Genomic DNA, 15,944 nt, shown 5'->3' with positions numbered 1-15,944 from the left:
TTAGTTAGGATGTAAGCAATTTCAAGAAATATCTGTATCATTTTTCTATGGAGTTCTTATACTTATTTTTAGGAATGAGGTATTTATCATTATAGTTTAAAAGTTATTTTTATTTGAATTCACCTTAATACTGTTTTTTGCTACAGAAAAAGGTGCATTTTTATATATTTGTCTTATACCTAGAAATTTTGTTTAAAACCATTTTATTGCTTTAACAGTTTTTCATTAGTAAATTTACCTCCTACGTGCTCTATTGATGTTTAATTATATTAGCATTGTTTTTGTTTTCTGATGCTTATCTCTTTGGTAGCTGTGTTTCACATTACTTTCCTATATAGAATCTTCGTTAAAGAGTAGGCTGGTGGCTCAGTTAAGCGTCTGTCTATAATCCGGGAGACCCAGGTTCGATCCCTGGGTCGGAAAGATCCCCTGGAGAAGGAAATGGCAATCCACTCCAGTACTATTGCCTGAAAAATCCCATGGACAGCGGAGCCTGGTAGGCTACAGTCCATGGGGTCGCAAAGAGTCGGACACAACTGAGCGACTTCACTTAACTTCACCCACTCTAATATTCTTGGGCTTCCCTTGTGGCTCAGCTGGTAAAGAATCCGCCTGCAATGTGGGAGACCTGGGTTCGATCCCTGGGTTGGGAAGATCCCCTGGAGAAGGAAAAATCTACCTACTCCAGTATTCTGGTCTGGAGAATTTCAGGGACTGAATATTCCATGGGGTCACAAACAGTCCGACACCACTGAGTGACGTTCACTTTCAGAATAAAATGATGATAGACATTTTTGACTACTCAATATTAAAAGATTTCAAAGTTCCCACAGCCTGGCAAAAGCTTTTGTAAAAACTTGGAGCAACACCAGCAGCCACGTACTCTGAAACTGAGCGCATGCGCACAACGCCCACCCAGCTTGCTGGGTGACCCCGGAAGCTATAGGCTGAGGTCACCGGATGTCATGCCCCCTGGTTTTCCGTTGGAACCACAAGGCTGTGAGAGCTTGGATCGGAAGCGCGAAGTCCCGCAGTGGAAGCACAGGTGCCATTAACTGTCAGGTAAGCCTCTAAATGAGTACCAAGGGGACCCCCCCCCCGTCCCAGAACGGAGGGCGCCCACCTAATGAGAACACCAACAGAACCCTGGTAAGGTTCCTGTGCAGGCAGGTTCCTGGCTGACCTATCACGCGCTTTCTGTTTGGCCGTCTGAGGTGGTGTCTTTTAGGTGCGGGGCTCAGAGTCCCCGACGTACAGGTCCAAAAGCAAACTCCCCTTAGTAAGTTTAGAGGTGACCCGGCCCCACAGAATAGCAGTGACTCAATGATTCTCGTCAGGGCAATCGGCCCAGGGAGCCTCTAACCACTTCACCCGCCCTACCCCCACCCTGACACCCTGCCACCCCCGACACCCCACCTGCCCTACCCCCACCTCGAACCCCACCCCCACCCCCGAAACCCTATGCGCCCTACCTCAACCCGGCAGCCCACCCCCACACACCACCCGCCATACCCCCACCCCCACCCGAGGCCCCACCTGCCCTACCCCACCACCCCACCCCCACCCCGACACCCCGCCACACCCAACACCCCGCCACCCCCGACCCACCACCCGTCCTACCCCCACGTCGAACCCCACCCCCACCCCCAAAACCCCATCCACTCTACGCCCACCTCGAACCCCACCCCCACCCCCGAAACCCTACGCGCCCTACCTCAACCCGGCAGCCCACCCCCACACACCACCCGCCATACCCCCACCCCCACCCCCGAGGCCCCACCTGCCCTACCCCACCACCCCACCCCCACCCCGACACCCCGCCACACCCAACACCCCGCCACCCCCGACCCGCCACCCGTCCTACCCCCACGTCGAACCCCACCCCCACCCCCGAAACCCCATCCACTCTACGCCCACCTCGAACCCCACCCCCACCCCCGAAACCCTATGCGCCCTACCTCAACCCGGCAGCCCACCCCCACACACCACCCGCCATACCCCCACCCCCACCCCCGAGGCCCCACCTGCCCTACCCCACCACCCCACCCCCACCCCGACACCCCGCCACACCCAACACCCCGCCACCCCCGACCCGCCACCCGTCCTACCCCCACGTCGAACCCCACCCCCACCCCCGAAACCCCATCCACCCTACGCCCACCTCGAACCCCACCCCCACCCGCGACGCCCCACCCGCCCTACCCCCACCCGCGACGCCCCACCCGCCCTACCCCCACCCGCGACGCGCCACCCGCCCTACCTCCATCTGACACCCCACCCCCACACCCCACCCGCCCTACCCCCACCTCCACCCCAGACGCCCCACCCGCACTACCCGCACCCCCACCCTGACATCCCGACACCCCACCTGCCGAACCCCACCCCCACACCTGACGCCCCAGCCGCCCTACCCCCACCCCGACACCCCACCTGCCCTACCTCCACCTGACACCCCACCCCCACACCCCACCCGCCCTACCCCCACCCGAACCCCCGATGCCCCACCCGCACTACCCCCACCGAAACCCCGCCACCCCCAACACCCCACCTGCCCTACCCCCACCTCGAACCCCACCCCCACCCCTGACGCCCCAGCCGCCCTATCTCCACCCTGACACCCCACCCGCCCTACCTCCACCAGACACCCCACCCCCATATGCCACCCCCACTTCAACACCCCACCACCACCCCTGAAAACCCTACCCACCCTACCTCCACCCGACACCCCACCCCCACCCCCGATGCCCCACCCGCCCTACCCCCACCCCACCCGCCCTACCCCCACCCCACCACACCCAACACCCCACCCCGCCCTACCCCCACCCCGACACCCCGACACACGCGACACCCCACCCGCCCTACCTCCACCTCAACACCCCATCCCCAACCCCGAGACCCCATCTGCCCTACCCCCACCCCGACTCCCCACTCGCCCTACCCCCACCCCGACATCCCACACCCCACCTGCCCTACCCCCACCCCGACACCCCACCCACCCTACCCCCATCCCAACACCCAACACCCACCCCCACACCTCACCCACCCTACCCCTACCCTGACACCCCATCTCCACACCCCACCCGGCCTACCCCTACCCTGACACCCCACCCCCACACCCACACCCCACCTGCCCTACCCCCACTCCGACACCCTGCCACACCCTACACCCTACCAGCCCTACCCCCACCCCGACACCCCACTCGCCCTACCCCCACCCCGACATCCTACACCCCACCCGCCCTACTCCTATCCCGACACCCAACCCCAACCCCCAAACCCCACCCGCCCTACCCCCACCTCGACACCCCACCCCCACCCCTGATGCCCCACCCACCATACCCCCACCCAGCCACACCCAACACCCCACCCCACCATACCCCCACCCCGACACCCCGCCACACCCGACACTCCACCCTCCCTACCTCCACCTCAACACCCCATCCCCAACCCCGACACCCCATCTGCCCTACCCCACCCTGACACCCCACTCGCCCCACCCCCACCCCGACACCCCACCCGCACCCGACACCCCACCCGCCCTACCCCCATCCCGACACCCATTCTCCACCCCCACACCCCACCCACCCTACCCCTACCCTGACACCCCACCCCCACCCCCGATGCCCCACCCACCCTACCCCCACCTTGACACCCCACCACACCCTACACCCCACCCGCCCTACCCCCACCCCAACACCCCACCCCCACACCCCATCCGCCCTACCCCCACCCCAACATCCCACACCCCACCTGCCCTACCCCCACCCCGACACCCCACCCGCCCTACCCCCACCACGACATCCCACACCCCACCTGCCCTACCCCCACCCCAACACCGCACCCACCCTACCCCCACCTCGACACCCCACCCCCACCACGACACCCCACCCGCCCTACCCCACCCCGACACCTCCCCCCCACCCCCAACACCCCACCCGCACACCTCATTCGTACCACCCCACCCTCACATGCCCACCATGACCCCCAACACCCCACCCGCCAATACCACTCTACCCCCATCCCTCACTAGTAGGGGAAAAAGTGCTGCTGCTTTGCTCAGCCCTTGGAGTCTGAGGGAGTGGAAGCGTTAGTCTGGGGTAGACGATGTCATGGCACCACAGGAAGGCGTCTCAGGCCACTGCACTATTGGGGATTTTCTCCCCGGGACTTGGAAACGACGAACCTGAAAGAATGACACTCAGACAGTCTCTTGCAAGGACTGACAAGTTTATTTCTGCAGTCAAGCTTTTTTATAGAAGCAGGAACAAAGAGCTTAAAGTATATGGCCAGCAGAGCGCATACGGGGTTAACACATAATCAGTAAAAACATTTCAAGGACAGCACGCTCTAAGTGACTCATGGGCTTATCCCACAACCCGTTTTCTCAAGTAACATCCCTATTTATTATTAAATCTTGGCGCCGAGCATAACCAAAGGCAGGAGATGTTTTTCTGTCTGCAGCACAAAGCCGGGTACTTCTGGCCCTTTGCCATTTTCCCAAGGACTTTCTCCTTTTACGGATATTTTGTACTAGCCTTCCCAACATATCCTCCTTTTGTTTTTAAATTAAGCACGTTGGCTGCTAGTTGGACTCCATTGTGGGAGGCATGGAGTCTTGAGTAGAGACTTCTGTATCCTATAAGCAATGACAAAAAGAGCAGGGTGATTAATACATATATAAAAATATTGCTTCCTGAAAGCCAAGCTCTAGGGTCTAGAGATGATAGGGTTTTGGTTAAAATATCATAGAATTGAGTGCTATACAATTCCCTAGGTACCCTAACTTGAAAATTAGCAACTTGTTTCAACAAATTGATGTCTAAACTTGAGTTATCTGTGAGATCCTGCAAATGTGCCTTAACTTTATCTCAAGGATATTCAGTGGTATTATAGGGCATGTTAGTCAGACAAAAAGAAGTAAAATTCCAATGACAATGTACGTGTGTTTGGAAAGTCAGTTGTTGCATTTGATCTCTTAAATAGATAACCACAGTTTGTAACTCATTAATTCGTGTTTGTAATTGCTGATCTATTTGAGCTTGTCGAGTCCACAGATCATGAGAGTCCTTGTGCCAAGCAGTGATAAAATCATGATTTTGTATAGAATTATGTAAAGCCATACCAGACAAAGTTCTATAGTCACAATGGAGATAAGGCTTAAGATGCCTGCAATAATCCACTCAATGATGCGCTTAGATCGCCTAAGCCTAGTTTTCAACAATACAGAAAGAAATACAGAATCAGTCCAAGGCTCAGTTAAGTTTATGGGAAGCCATAACTCAGATCGTTGTTTAACTAGCGCAATGGTAGCATTGTGATAGGAAATGGTGTGATTAGGCAGGTATACAATGCACATGCAGTACAATTGACAATCCTGGCTGATAAGTCAATATCAAAATGCCCTACAATAAACAAGTATGGAAGGTGAACACGTGATTGAATATAGCCAGTACTATTATATAGGAAGGTATAATCAGAAGGATGAAGCACACCCATAGTCCCATAAACATTAGTGAAGTGCCCTAAAGCTGCTGGAATTTTTCCAAATGTGCCATTGCTCTGGCCCCACAATGGGGACCACAATCCTGGGTCATGGGGGTGATAAGCCCCCGTTATACCAATTCTGCAATATGTCCTTATCAGTCCAGAAACTTATCTTAGATTTATGAAAGCCTCCAATGCTTGATGTATTAAACCAGGAGCAGTTATGATATTCCTCTTGTTCTTCAGTGTCTGCTCAGCCTGATGAGTCATGTTTTTCACTTGAGCCCATGTCGGGTAAGGATTCAGATGATGGCGTTTCCTCATTGGCTCCTCCAGGGTCATTGATGAGACCCTTCGCGTCAACTTCGTCACTTCCCGAGGGAGTCCCGTCTTGGGGTCCCTCTCGGTAACGGACGTAGTGAAGGGGAACCCAGATTTCCTCTCCATCTGCAACGACAAGACCATAACCCTTGGCTAGGAGTCGTAAGATTCTTGGCAGCCACTGATTAAATTGCTTATACCATATTGGTGTATTGATTTCTAATTTACTGTTTTTGTCTTCTGTAAAATGTCTATCTGCACGAGTGTCAGAATTATTTTTAAGTTTAAAAAATTCAGGGAATAAAGAGTTAAAGATAATAGTAATTAAGGGTTCATGGGATAAGAAGTATATCTCTTCTTCTATATTTCTCCTTTCTGTTTTAATAAATGAGTTTTTAGGGTGCAGTGGGCTCTTTCAATAATGGTTTGATCTTGAGGATTATAGGGTATTCCTGTAATGTGTGTTAGGTTCCATTCTGAAGAGATAGGTACTGCCCAGATAAAGCCTAAAAATGTATCAACTGAGACAAAAGAAATTTTCCTAAGGAGCAGTGAGTGAAATCAGATTGACAAAGGGAATTAGGTTGTTGCCCCCACGGATTAATTCCTGAAATCGTAGTGCGTAAGTGCAGAGGGGTGCAGACATCATAGGTTTTAATAATATGCCGTGCTTCATTGAGAGGAATATGGTATTTAGAGTGCAATCTGTTAGCATCGGTATGAAGATTAGCATGTTCGTCATTGGTAGATGTAAAAATGGGAGCTATGAGCTTGTCAATAGCATCATTTTTTGTGACCAGAGGGCCAGGTAAACCTGAATGAGCATGTATATGTGCAATAAAGAAGAGTTCGGTACGTGAGCAAATTAAAGCTTGGGTTTGTGAAAAGAGAGTATACAATTCTTCATCTAGGTTGTATAAAAAGGCGGTAACAAAATCAGGAAAAAGGGAAGCAAGATAATTGGAATCAGTATATATGTTGAAGGATAATGGTTGAAGTGACAAAAGAGCATATTAAGCATACAATTCAACTCTTTGTATTGAAGAATAGGTAGTGGGTAATTTCTCTTTGATATCAAGGCCAACAATCCCTGCTATGCCTTTCTTGTTGCCATCAATGAAATAGGTGGGTGCATTGGTAATAGGCTGGGATGCAATGATATTAGTTACAATGAATTTAGTACATTGTAGAAAGTCCCATAATTTTCCTTTCAGCAAATGAAATGAGATAACATTTTGAAAATCACTTAATGCCATTTGCATGGTCAAGTTATATTGTAAGGCAATTTGCAATTCCTTTTTTGTCAAGGGAACGTGTATTGCATATGGATCAAATCCAGTCAAAGTTTGTACATGGCTTCTTCCTGACACAATTAAGTGCCCTATTTTCTCAATATATGATGCAATTTTTTTAGACTGTTTAGTGTGTAAATATACCCATTCTATTGGGCTATGTTGAGCTATAATTGCAGTGGGCGAATGTTCAGTGGGGAATATATATAAAGAAACTGGATGATCATAATCTAGCCGAGTTGAAAAAGATTATTGAATGTGTTTCTCCATTAAGGCCAGTTCTTCTTTGGCCTCTTTTGTTAGCTGCCTAGGGCTATTAGGGTCAGGGGATCCCTCTAAAATTTTAAATAGATTTTGTAAGGCATAGGTGGGGATGCCAACAGATGGCCGTAGCCAATTAATATCTCCTAGCAATTTTTGAAAATCATTCAGTGTGCGTAGAGATTGCACAGAAGTTTGAGTTTTTTGAGGTTTGATTTTAGATTCTTCCAGAACATGTCCTAGATAATTAAAGGGTGCTTTCCAATGAATTTTATCTGGTGCTACAAGCAGGCCATGATTTTGAAGAGTAGTAGTAACTTCATAATATAACTGTTGTAAACAGTGTTCAGATTTCATAGAAGTATATCATCCATGTAATGAATTATAAACACAGTAGGATGTTTATCTCTAATGGATTATAATAAAACAGATATGAGATATTGGCAAATGGTAGGGGAGTTCATCATTCCCTGAGGTAGCACCTTCCATTGAAATCTTTTAACAGGAGCCATGTGATTTATAGAAGGAACTGCAAAGGCAAAATGTTTTCTATCTTTAGGGTGCAAAGGTATAGTAAAAAAACAGTCTTGTAAGTCAATAATAACTATAGACCATCCTTTTGGTACCATAGAAGGGGAGGGCAATCCGGGTTGTAAGGGCCCCATAGGTAACATGGTATTGTTAACATTTCTTGAATCTATCAACATTTGCCATTTTCCTGATTTCTTTTTTAATACAAAAACAGGGAATTCCATGGGGAAAATGAAGGTTCTATACGAGCTTTTTGTAATTGTTCATTAACTAATTGCATAAGAGTTGCCAATTTTTCTTTAGTTAGGGGCCATTGAGGTGTCCATACTGGGGTATCAGATTCCCAATCAAGGGGCAGCGGTGTTAACTCAATGGCCCCCATTAAAAAGGTTCATTTAAAGAAATTGTGGCTTTCGTTTGTTCAAGAAAATCTCGTCCCCATAAATTGATAGGGATATAAGTAATATATGGTTTAAGATAAGCTACAATTTGATCAGGGCCATACACTTGTAAATAGGATGCATTGACAAAAGTTTGTTTGGCATCAGTTTCACCCACTCCTAATAGTCTAGAAGGAACCGTAATTTTACCCCAATCGAGGGGCCATTCTGCAGCTCTAATGATTGAAATGTTAGCTCCAGTATCTAACATGCCTGTGAAATTCTTTCCCCGTATGCGTAAAGTAAGCATGGGTTTCTGATGTTCCTTTAATAAGGTGGATAGTGCAGCAGTAAGGTTGGTACTGCCAAAGCCTCCCTGCAGAACTTTATCAGATGCCTTCATTGGTTTAACATATGGCAAAAGTAATAATTGTGCAAAATGTTCCCCTTTTGTAAGTATACATTTCCCATTTTCACAACATTTACCATAACATGCATTTCCCCTTCATAATCTTCATCCATAACACCGGTCAATACCATTAAACCTCTCATTGTGCAGCTAATATGTCCTGCAGGAATCCCGATGAGGACCCCAAATAAATTCTTAGGAATCCTCTGACCCCAGGAGGGAGGATGTGCACAGCATCTACCCTTCTTGTCAGCTCTCCATGTCCTGTCATGAGGTTTTTCTCACTTGCATTTCTGGGGTCTCACACAGATGGGGCCTTATTTGAACTTGGGGACCTTAGGCAGCACATGGCACTGGACACATTACCTACCTGGATTCAGTCTGAGGAATGCATGGGAGGATTGTGGGACTAACCAAGTAATGGCAGAGGGGGCTCCACAGCCCTGAGAGATCCAGGGAGTGAAACAGGCAGAGGCCATCCTTCCTTTGCTTCTCTGAGTCTCAGGAAGGTAAAGATTTATTCTGAATTTATTGTTGCTGTTCAGTCTCTAAGTTGTGTCTGACTCTGTGTGACACCATGGACTGCAGCACGCTAGACTTCCTGGTCCTCTTACTATCTCCTACACTTTGCTCAAACTCATGTCCCTTGAGTCAGTGATGCTGTCCAACCATTTTGTCCCCTCTAGCCCCATTGTCTCCCTGCCATCAATCTTTCCTAGCATCAGGGTCTTTTCCAAGGAGTCTGCTCTTTGCATCAGGTGGTCAAAGTATTGCACTTCAGCTTCAGCATCAGTCCTTCCAATGAATATTCAGGGTTGACTTTTTTTTAGGATTGACTGGCTTGATCACCTTGCAGTCCAAGGGACTCTCAAGAGTCATCTCCAGCACTGCACTTCAAAAGCATCAATTCTTCAGCTCTCAGCCTTCTTTGTGGTCCATTTTTCACGTCTGTACATGAATACTGGAAAAGGCATAACTCTTGACTATATGGACCTTTGTCAGCAAACTGATGTCTCTGCTTTTTAATATGCTATCTAGGTTTGTTACAGCTTTCCTTCCAAGGAGCAAGCATCTTTTAATTTCATGGCTGCAGTCACTGTCCACAGTGATTTTGAAGCACACATATAATCAAAGCTATGGTTTTCCCAGTAGTCATGTAGAGATATGAGAGTTGTACCATAAAGAAGGCTGAGTGCTGAAGAATTGATGCTTTAGAACTGTGGTGCTGGGGAAAACTCTTGAGAGTCCTTTGGACTGCCCAAGGAGATCAAACCAGCCAGTCCTAAAGGAAATCAACCCTGTTGGAAGGACTGATGCTGAAGCTGAAGTGCAATACTTTGACCACCTAATGTGAAGAGCCATCTCCTTGGGAAAGACCCTGACACTGGGAAAGATTGAGGGCGGGGGGAGAAGGGGTATGCAGAGGATGAGATGGTTGGATGGCATCACTGACTCAAGGGACATGAGTTTGAGCAAACTGTGGGAAATAGTGAAGGAGAGGGTAGCTTGGCATGCTGTAGTTCATGGGGGTCACAAAGAGTTGGACACAACTGAGTGACTGAACAGCAGCAACAATTCCAGAACAGCCCACTAACATCAAGCTCGTCTATTCCCCTGTGGCTAAGCATGTGAGATCTCTAGAAAGGTTGAAGTAGAAAGGTTGACCATGTATCAGATAATTTCATCATTTTTAGTTTTAGGAATTTGTGAGCCTTGGTCTAAAAAAGCTAAGTTGGTTATCAGAAGGAGGATTCCCAAGTGCTTAAAGTATACACAGTAAGAGCCCAGAGTTATCAGTGAGGAAACATTCACTTCCAGATACATGTGATCCCACAGTGTCCACAGATATTGTCACCCTAGGAAGTTGTGGACAGGGATATCCAGAGGAAATATTCCCTTGCTTCCTCTTTGGAAGTCATGAAAGAATGGGCATCAGATCAGAAGAGGAGTCTTATACAGTGTGCCCTGTATAAGTCTTATACAGGGCACACCATTCCAGTGCAGGTGTGATCTCCATGAACTTCACTCTGCCTCTGCATTTAGCCCTTGTAAGCCTGAGGAAAGAGTGGTCGGAATTCCTACATTCTACTTTAGTCTTCTGAGGGCTCAGGGAAGTGATTTATGTTTATCTGAGTGGGGTCCTTGGGATTACAAAGGACAGAGTAGAAGGAGTTCCAGAAACTTAAGACACAGATTTAGGACCGAGAGCCTAAGTTACCCTAGGATGGGGTAGAAGAAGGGTGGCAACAAGGATACACTCTTAACCATCAGTCCAGGGAAGCAGACAGGATGATATGCTGCTCCTCTTCCTTCTTGGGCTTTCAGTGAGGAGAGTGTTGGGATATACAGGGCTTAGCACATGAAGTGAGCAAAAGATGAGTCCCAAGGCCTGTTAAGACCAAGGTAAGGTCCCTAAATGAGGTTTGAGAGGGCTGCCAGCCCCAGAACAGAGGGGTCCAGATTATCTTAACCATACTGTCAACACTGGTAAGCCTGCTATGGTGATTGTGTAGGATTCCCCATCCTTTATTTCTCAGTTGTCTCAGTGAATAGATCTCGCTTTTTGAGGGGGTGGGCAGGGATGGCCTTTGGTATCAAAAGGTGATGACTAAAGCTCTGCTGCTAAGCTAAGTCACTTCAGTCATGTCCGACTCTGTGCGACCCCATAGATGGCAGCCCATCAGGCTTCCCCGTCCCTGGGATTCTCCAGGCAAGAACACTGGAGTGGGTTGCCATTTCCTTCTCCAATGCGTAAAAGTGAAAAGTGAAAGTGAAGTCGCTCAGTCGTGTCCAACCCTCAGCGACCCCGTGGACTACAGCTTTCCAGGCTCCTCCGTCCATGGGATTTTCCAGGCAAGAGTACTGGAGTGGGGTGCCTTTACTAGTTGCCAAAGTAAAGCCCCCGAGAAAGGACTGAGAGAATTTCCCGTCCCAGAAGATAGGAGCCAAAGTCATTTTAGATCTGCTGTCAGCTTTGCAAGGCCCCATGCAAAGCTATCAGACTGAAACATCGCCACATTTACTGCTTAGTGAATTCAGGGTTATGAAGATTGGTTTGTGAACATAATGTGGGATCCCACTACTTGTTATAAGTCAAGGAAAGTATCCTAATTGAGGCTTATGGGGATATCAACTCTAGAAACTTACGATCTCAACAAAGCTGTATTCGTCTCATGTTTGGGAACTCTGCATGTCAGATCCTCTTAATACTTCCTCAGAGGTTGCAGGGGCATGACTCTCTAGTGTGAGGAACAACTTCTGGTCATCAGAGGGAAGGATTCTCATACACTGTCAAAATTCAAAGTAAAGGCATTTTTTTAAGCAAAGAGCTGACTATCTACTCGAACATAGATGGGACACTCTCATATACCTGTTGTGACTTTGTACTCATTCCCTGGGATGTCCTAGACAAGGCTAGCCGGAAGTCTCATCAGCTCACTTCTAGGGAGGTGGCAGTCATGGTCTGAAGGAGGTGGCACAAATCAGGAGGCAGTACAATAGTCTGTGTGGAGACATAGAGAAAGACACAATGGAATCCAGCCCAGAACATAGGGTTGTCAAAGAGCCCCAGAACTTTATCAGCTTAGGGAACCTGGTCAAAGATCTCAGGACAACTTCCCTGCTTTCTTCCTTCTTGGATGTTACAGACAGCTGATGTCCTTGGTCTATGTCCTATATCATATGAAGTCAGCAAAGGAAGGAGGCCAGGGTCTGTCACAGTAAGGATGAAGAATAAGGTCTGAGGAGTCAATCCACCCAAGAAAAGAGGGAGCTCCACATTGTCTAGTTCTTATTATTGGCCTAAGGAAGACCTAGTAGAGGTAGTTAGAAAGTGTACTTCCTCAGTTCTTCCTGAGCTGACTCTGAAAGATAGGGAACTCTTGTATGCAGACAGATTGGCACCAGTTTGCAGAGTGATCAAGTCTGAGGCCCTGCCAGTAGTCAAGACAAAGACACTGAATACTGAGGGAACACTGATCCCAGTAGAAGAGGGATAACAAAGAGTTCAGCCCTGCACTGTTGTCAGTGCTGAGAGTCTATGGGAAAAGATGTCAAGGGGCTGTGTCCTCTAATTACCCCAATTAGATCTCAGTAGGTCAGGGCTTTGTTCTGAGTGGCAGTGTTATGGCAGCAAGTAGAGATCCCCAGACTTATGTAGATTCAAAGTAACATACCAAGTGAAACTAGGGGGACCACAACACCAACAGAGATAGCATCTACAATTTTAACTTTGTTGTCATCCCTGGGAAATCACAGAGATTCTGGAGAAGGTACCTCAGCACATCCTCCTCAGTCATTTTAGGGGATGTGACATTAGTTGGTCTTAGGAGAATAGCCTCATATTTAAGCATGGGAGAAGAGATCCTGGCACAGACCAAGGTAATGAAACTGAGTGAGAACCAATGGAACCACCCTTTTCAGAAGGGTAATGGTGCTACAGAGACATAATACACCTGCCTATGTGATCCCTGAGAATTTTTAGCCTGGGTTGACTGCCTGGTCCCTGAGGAACATTAAGATTCCTCCTTCATGAGGGACACAGCACCAGGAGACCTGTGAGACCCTAAAGCACTGTTAGCAAAATCCACTGAAGGCAACTTTTATCTGAGCCAGCACAGTTGAGTATACCAGCTGAGGCCACTCATATCTGCCTTCTTTCCCTTAGGTGGTGATTTCCCATTGCCCACTGCTGCCAAATGCCGCCCGTAAGAATCAAACTGTCTAAGCGTTTTCAGAGTTCACGACGTGCACAGCATCAATCCCGTCAAGCCTCCACTCAGTCCCAGAACCTGGAGGTTGCACAGCTCTCCAGGGCTCTGGAGGAGACCCATCTCCTCCCCCATCCTCAAATGCCTGGAAATTCGAAGGAGGCTCCTGGTGGTGATAAACCCAGTACTCCTGAGGGTCCTCAGAGTTTCTCTGCATCTTCCATTGGCATCACAGCCTCTGCATCCAGCAAATCAAATGAGGTCTCCATGAATCAAGGTGAGGAGAATAGTCCAGGCACCTCAGAGGCTGTGCCAGGCACCTCAGAGGCTGTGCAAGGCTCCTCAGAGGCTGTGTCAGGCACTTCAGAGGCTGTGCCAGATTTCATGAATGTGCCTATGGATGCCCTAGATAGTAAAATAGCTGTGTTGGTGAATTTCCTGCTGCTCAAGTATCGAATGAAAGAGCCAGTAACAAAAGCAGATATGCTCCAGGTTGTCAATAACGATTGTGAAGTCCACTTCCCTGAGATCCTCCTGAGAGCCTCTGAGCGCATAGAGATGCTCTTTGGCCTTGATCTGAAGGAAGTGGATCCCACCAACCACTGCTATGGCATTTTCATTACATCAGGTCTCACCTATGATGGTATGATGCACGGTGAAGCAGGCGTGCCCAAGGTCGGCATCCTGATACTTATCCTGGGTGTGATCTTCATGAAGGGCAACTGTGCCACCGAAGAAGAAGTTTGGGAAGTTCTGAATGTGACCGGGCTATATCCTGGGAAGAAGCACTTCATCTTTGGGGAGCCCAAGCAGCTCATCACCGAAGATTTCGTGAGGGAAGGATACCTAGAGTTCCGACAGGTGGCCAGCGCTGATCCTGCGCAGTCTGAGTTCCTGTGGGGCCCCAGAGCTCATGCCGAAACCACCAAGATGAAGGTCTTGAAGTTCATCGCCAAGGTTCATGGGACTGACCCAAGTTCTTTCCCATCTCAGTATGAGGAGGCTTTGCAAGATGAAAAAGAGAAAGCTCAGGCCAGAATTTCAGCCAAGGGTCTCCGCCACTCCAAGTTCTAGTGTTGAGACTAGCAGCTTCTTCCTCAACTAGGGATAGTTTCTTCATGCATTGTTCAAAGAGGCAGTTAGTGTTCATAGAATTTAGATTTGAGGTGGGGCTGAAAGTAGAACAGTATATATGACCGTGTGTTCCTATTTTGTATGTGTAACATGAAAATTTATTCTTTTTCATATATACATTATTTAAATGATTATTTTAATATAGGTTTAATTGCTTTCAAAACTTTATGAGTGATTATTGATGTTGCATTTCATGTTATAATATATAATTGTAAGAGCTCTGTTGTTTTAGAAATTGTGAATCCATCCATTTTGTTTTGTCATCTGAAACAAGATAACATGATACTGCTGTAGGCGTGCATGTGTATGTGCTAAGTCACTTCATTTGTGTCTGACTGTTTGCGACCCTATGGGCTGTAGCCCACTAGGCTCCTTTGTCCATGGGATTCTCCAGATAAGATTACTGGAATGGGTTGCTGTGCCCTCCTCCAGGGGATCTTCCAGACCAGAGATCAAGCACAAGTCTGCATCTCCTGCATTTCAGGAAGATTCTTTATCTGCTGAGCCACCAGGGAAGCCCACTGCTATAGACATTTCCTTGCAAATGTGAAAGAAACCGACTTTTAGATGCACTCCAAAGAAAAAAATGTGACTGAAATCTTAGTTCTCTTGTCTTTTCAATGCTTATTTTATAAAATTAAATGATAAGTACAATGAATTTGCCTCGTTCTTTCAAGAATGTGTATGAAATGTTCTTATCTAGTTGCTAATTTGTGTCTGACCCTTTTGCAACCCTATGAAAAGTAGCCCGCCAGGCTAACTCTGTCCATGGAATTTCCCAGGCAAGAATACTGGAGTGGGTTGCAGTTTCTTTCTCCAGGGAATCTTCCTGACCCAAGGATTGAACCTACTTCTCCTGTGTGGAAGATGGATTTTTTTTATTGCTGAGCCACTGGGGAAGCCCAGTTACCTGTGTGTGTGTGTGGGGGGGGGAGCAATTAGGGGTGGAGAATTAGGCGACACAAAGTGTTGGCTGTAAGATAGGATCAAAGATGCATTGTACAACATAGGGAATACAGCCAATACTTTGTAATAACTGAAAATGGAAAGTAACCTTTAAAATTGTATAGAATTTTTTTTCAATTGAAATACAATTTTCCTAAAAAGTTTAAAAATAATAGAGTATAATTCTAAAAAATATATAAAAAATAATATTGAAGGACGGGGGAAAAAACTTTTAAGTCCTTCTGTGGTAATTAATTTTACATGAAACTGAATGGTGGGTCAGATGAGGCTGATGGCATCATGAGCAGGAACAAAACCCTCAAGATGATGTGTTTCAAGTGTTAAAACGACAATGTCAAGAGATAAAGTGCTTTTAGCTGTTACTTTTTGATCTCAGGTAAACCAGAGAGAAGTTCTCACTTGGAGCAGGAACAGAATGTGACCATCGTTCTTGTCCCAGTGCATCTGAACTCATGCA

General features: G+C 47.7%; 1 protein-coding gene across 2 annotated transcripts; it reads left to right on the top strand.

Annotated features, from left to right (window-relative positions):
• The first annotated feature begins 963 nt into the window (after positions 1-963).
• Positions 964-15,179, top strand: LOC133243500 (melanoma-associated antigen B16-like). 2 transcript variants are annotated; one of them, XM_061410463.1, is made up of 3 exons: positions 964-1,062; positions 13,345-13,664; positions 14,016-15,179. In XM_061410463.1, exons 2-3 carry the CDS (start codon positions 13,376-13,378, stop codon positions 14,459-14,461), a joined length of 735 nt encoding a protein of 244 aa, XP_061266447.1. In that variant the 5' UTR covers positions 964-1,062; positions 13,345-13,375; the 3' UTR covers positions 14,462-15,179. The 2 variants fall into 2 exon arrangements, with proteins under 2 accessions (XP_061266447.1, XP_061266446.1); XM_061410462.1 differs by having other exon boundaries at positions 13,345-15,179.
• The last annotated feature ends 765 nt before the right edge of the window (positions 15,180-15,944 follow it).

This window comes from Bos javanicus, chromosome X, assembly GCF_032452875.1.
Source record: "Bos javanicus breed banteng chromosome X, ARS-OSU_banteng_1.0, whole genome shotgun sequence".
Lineage (NCBI taxonomy): Eukaryota > Metazoa > Chordata > Mammalia > Artiodactyla > Bovidae > Bos > Bos javanicus.
The sequence above is the reverse complement of the archived record's forward strand: the minus strand, read 5'-3'. Positions and strand labels throughout refer to the sequence as shown.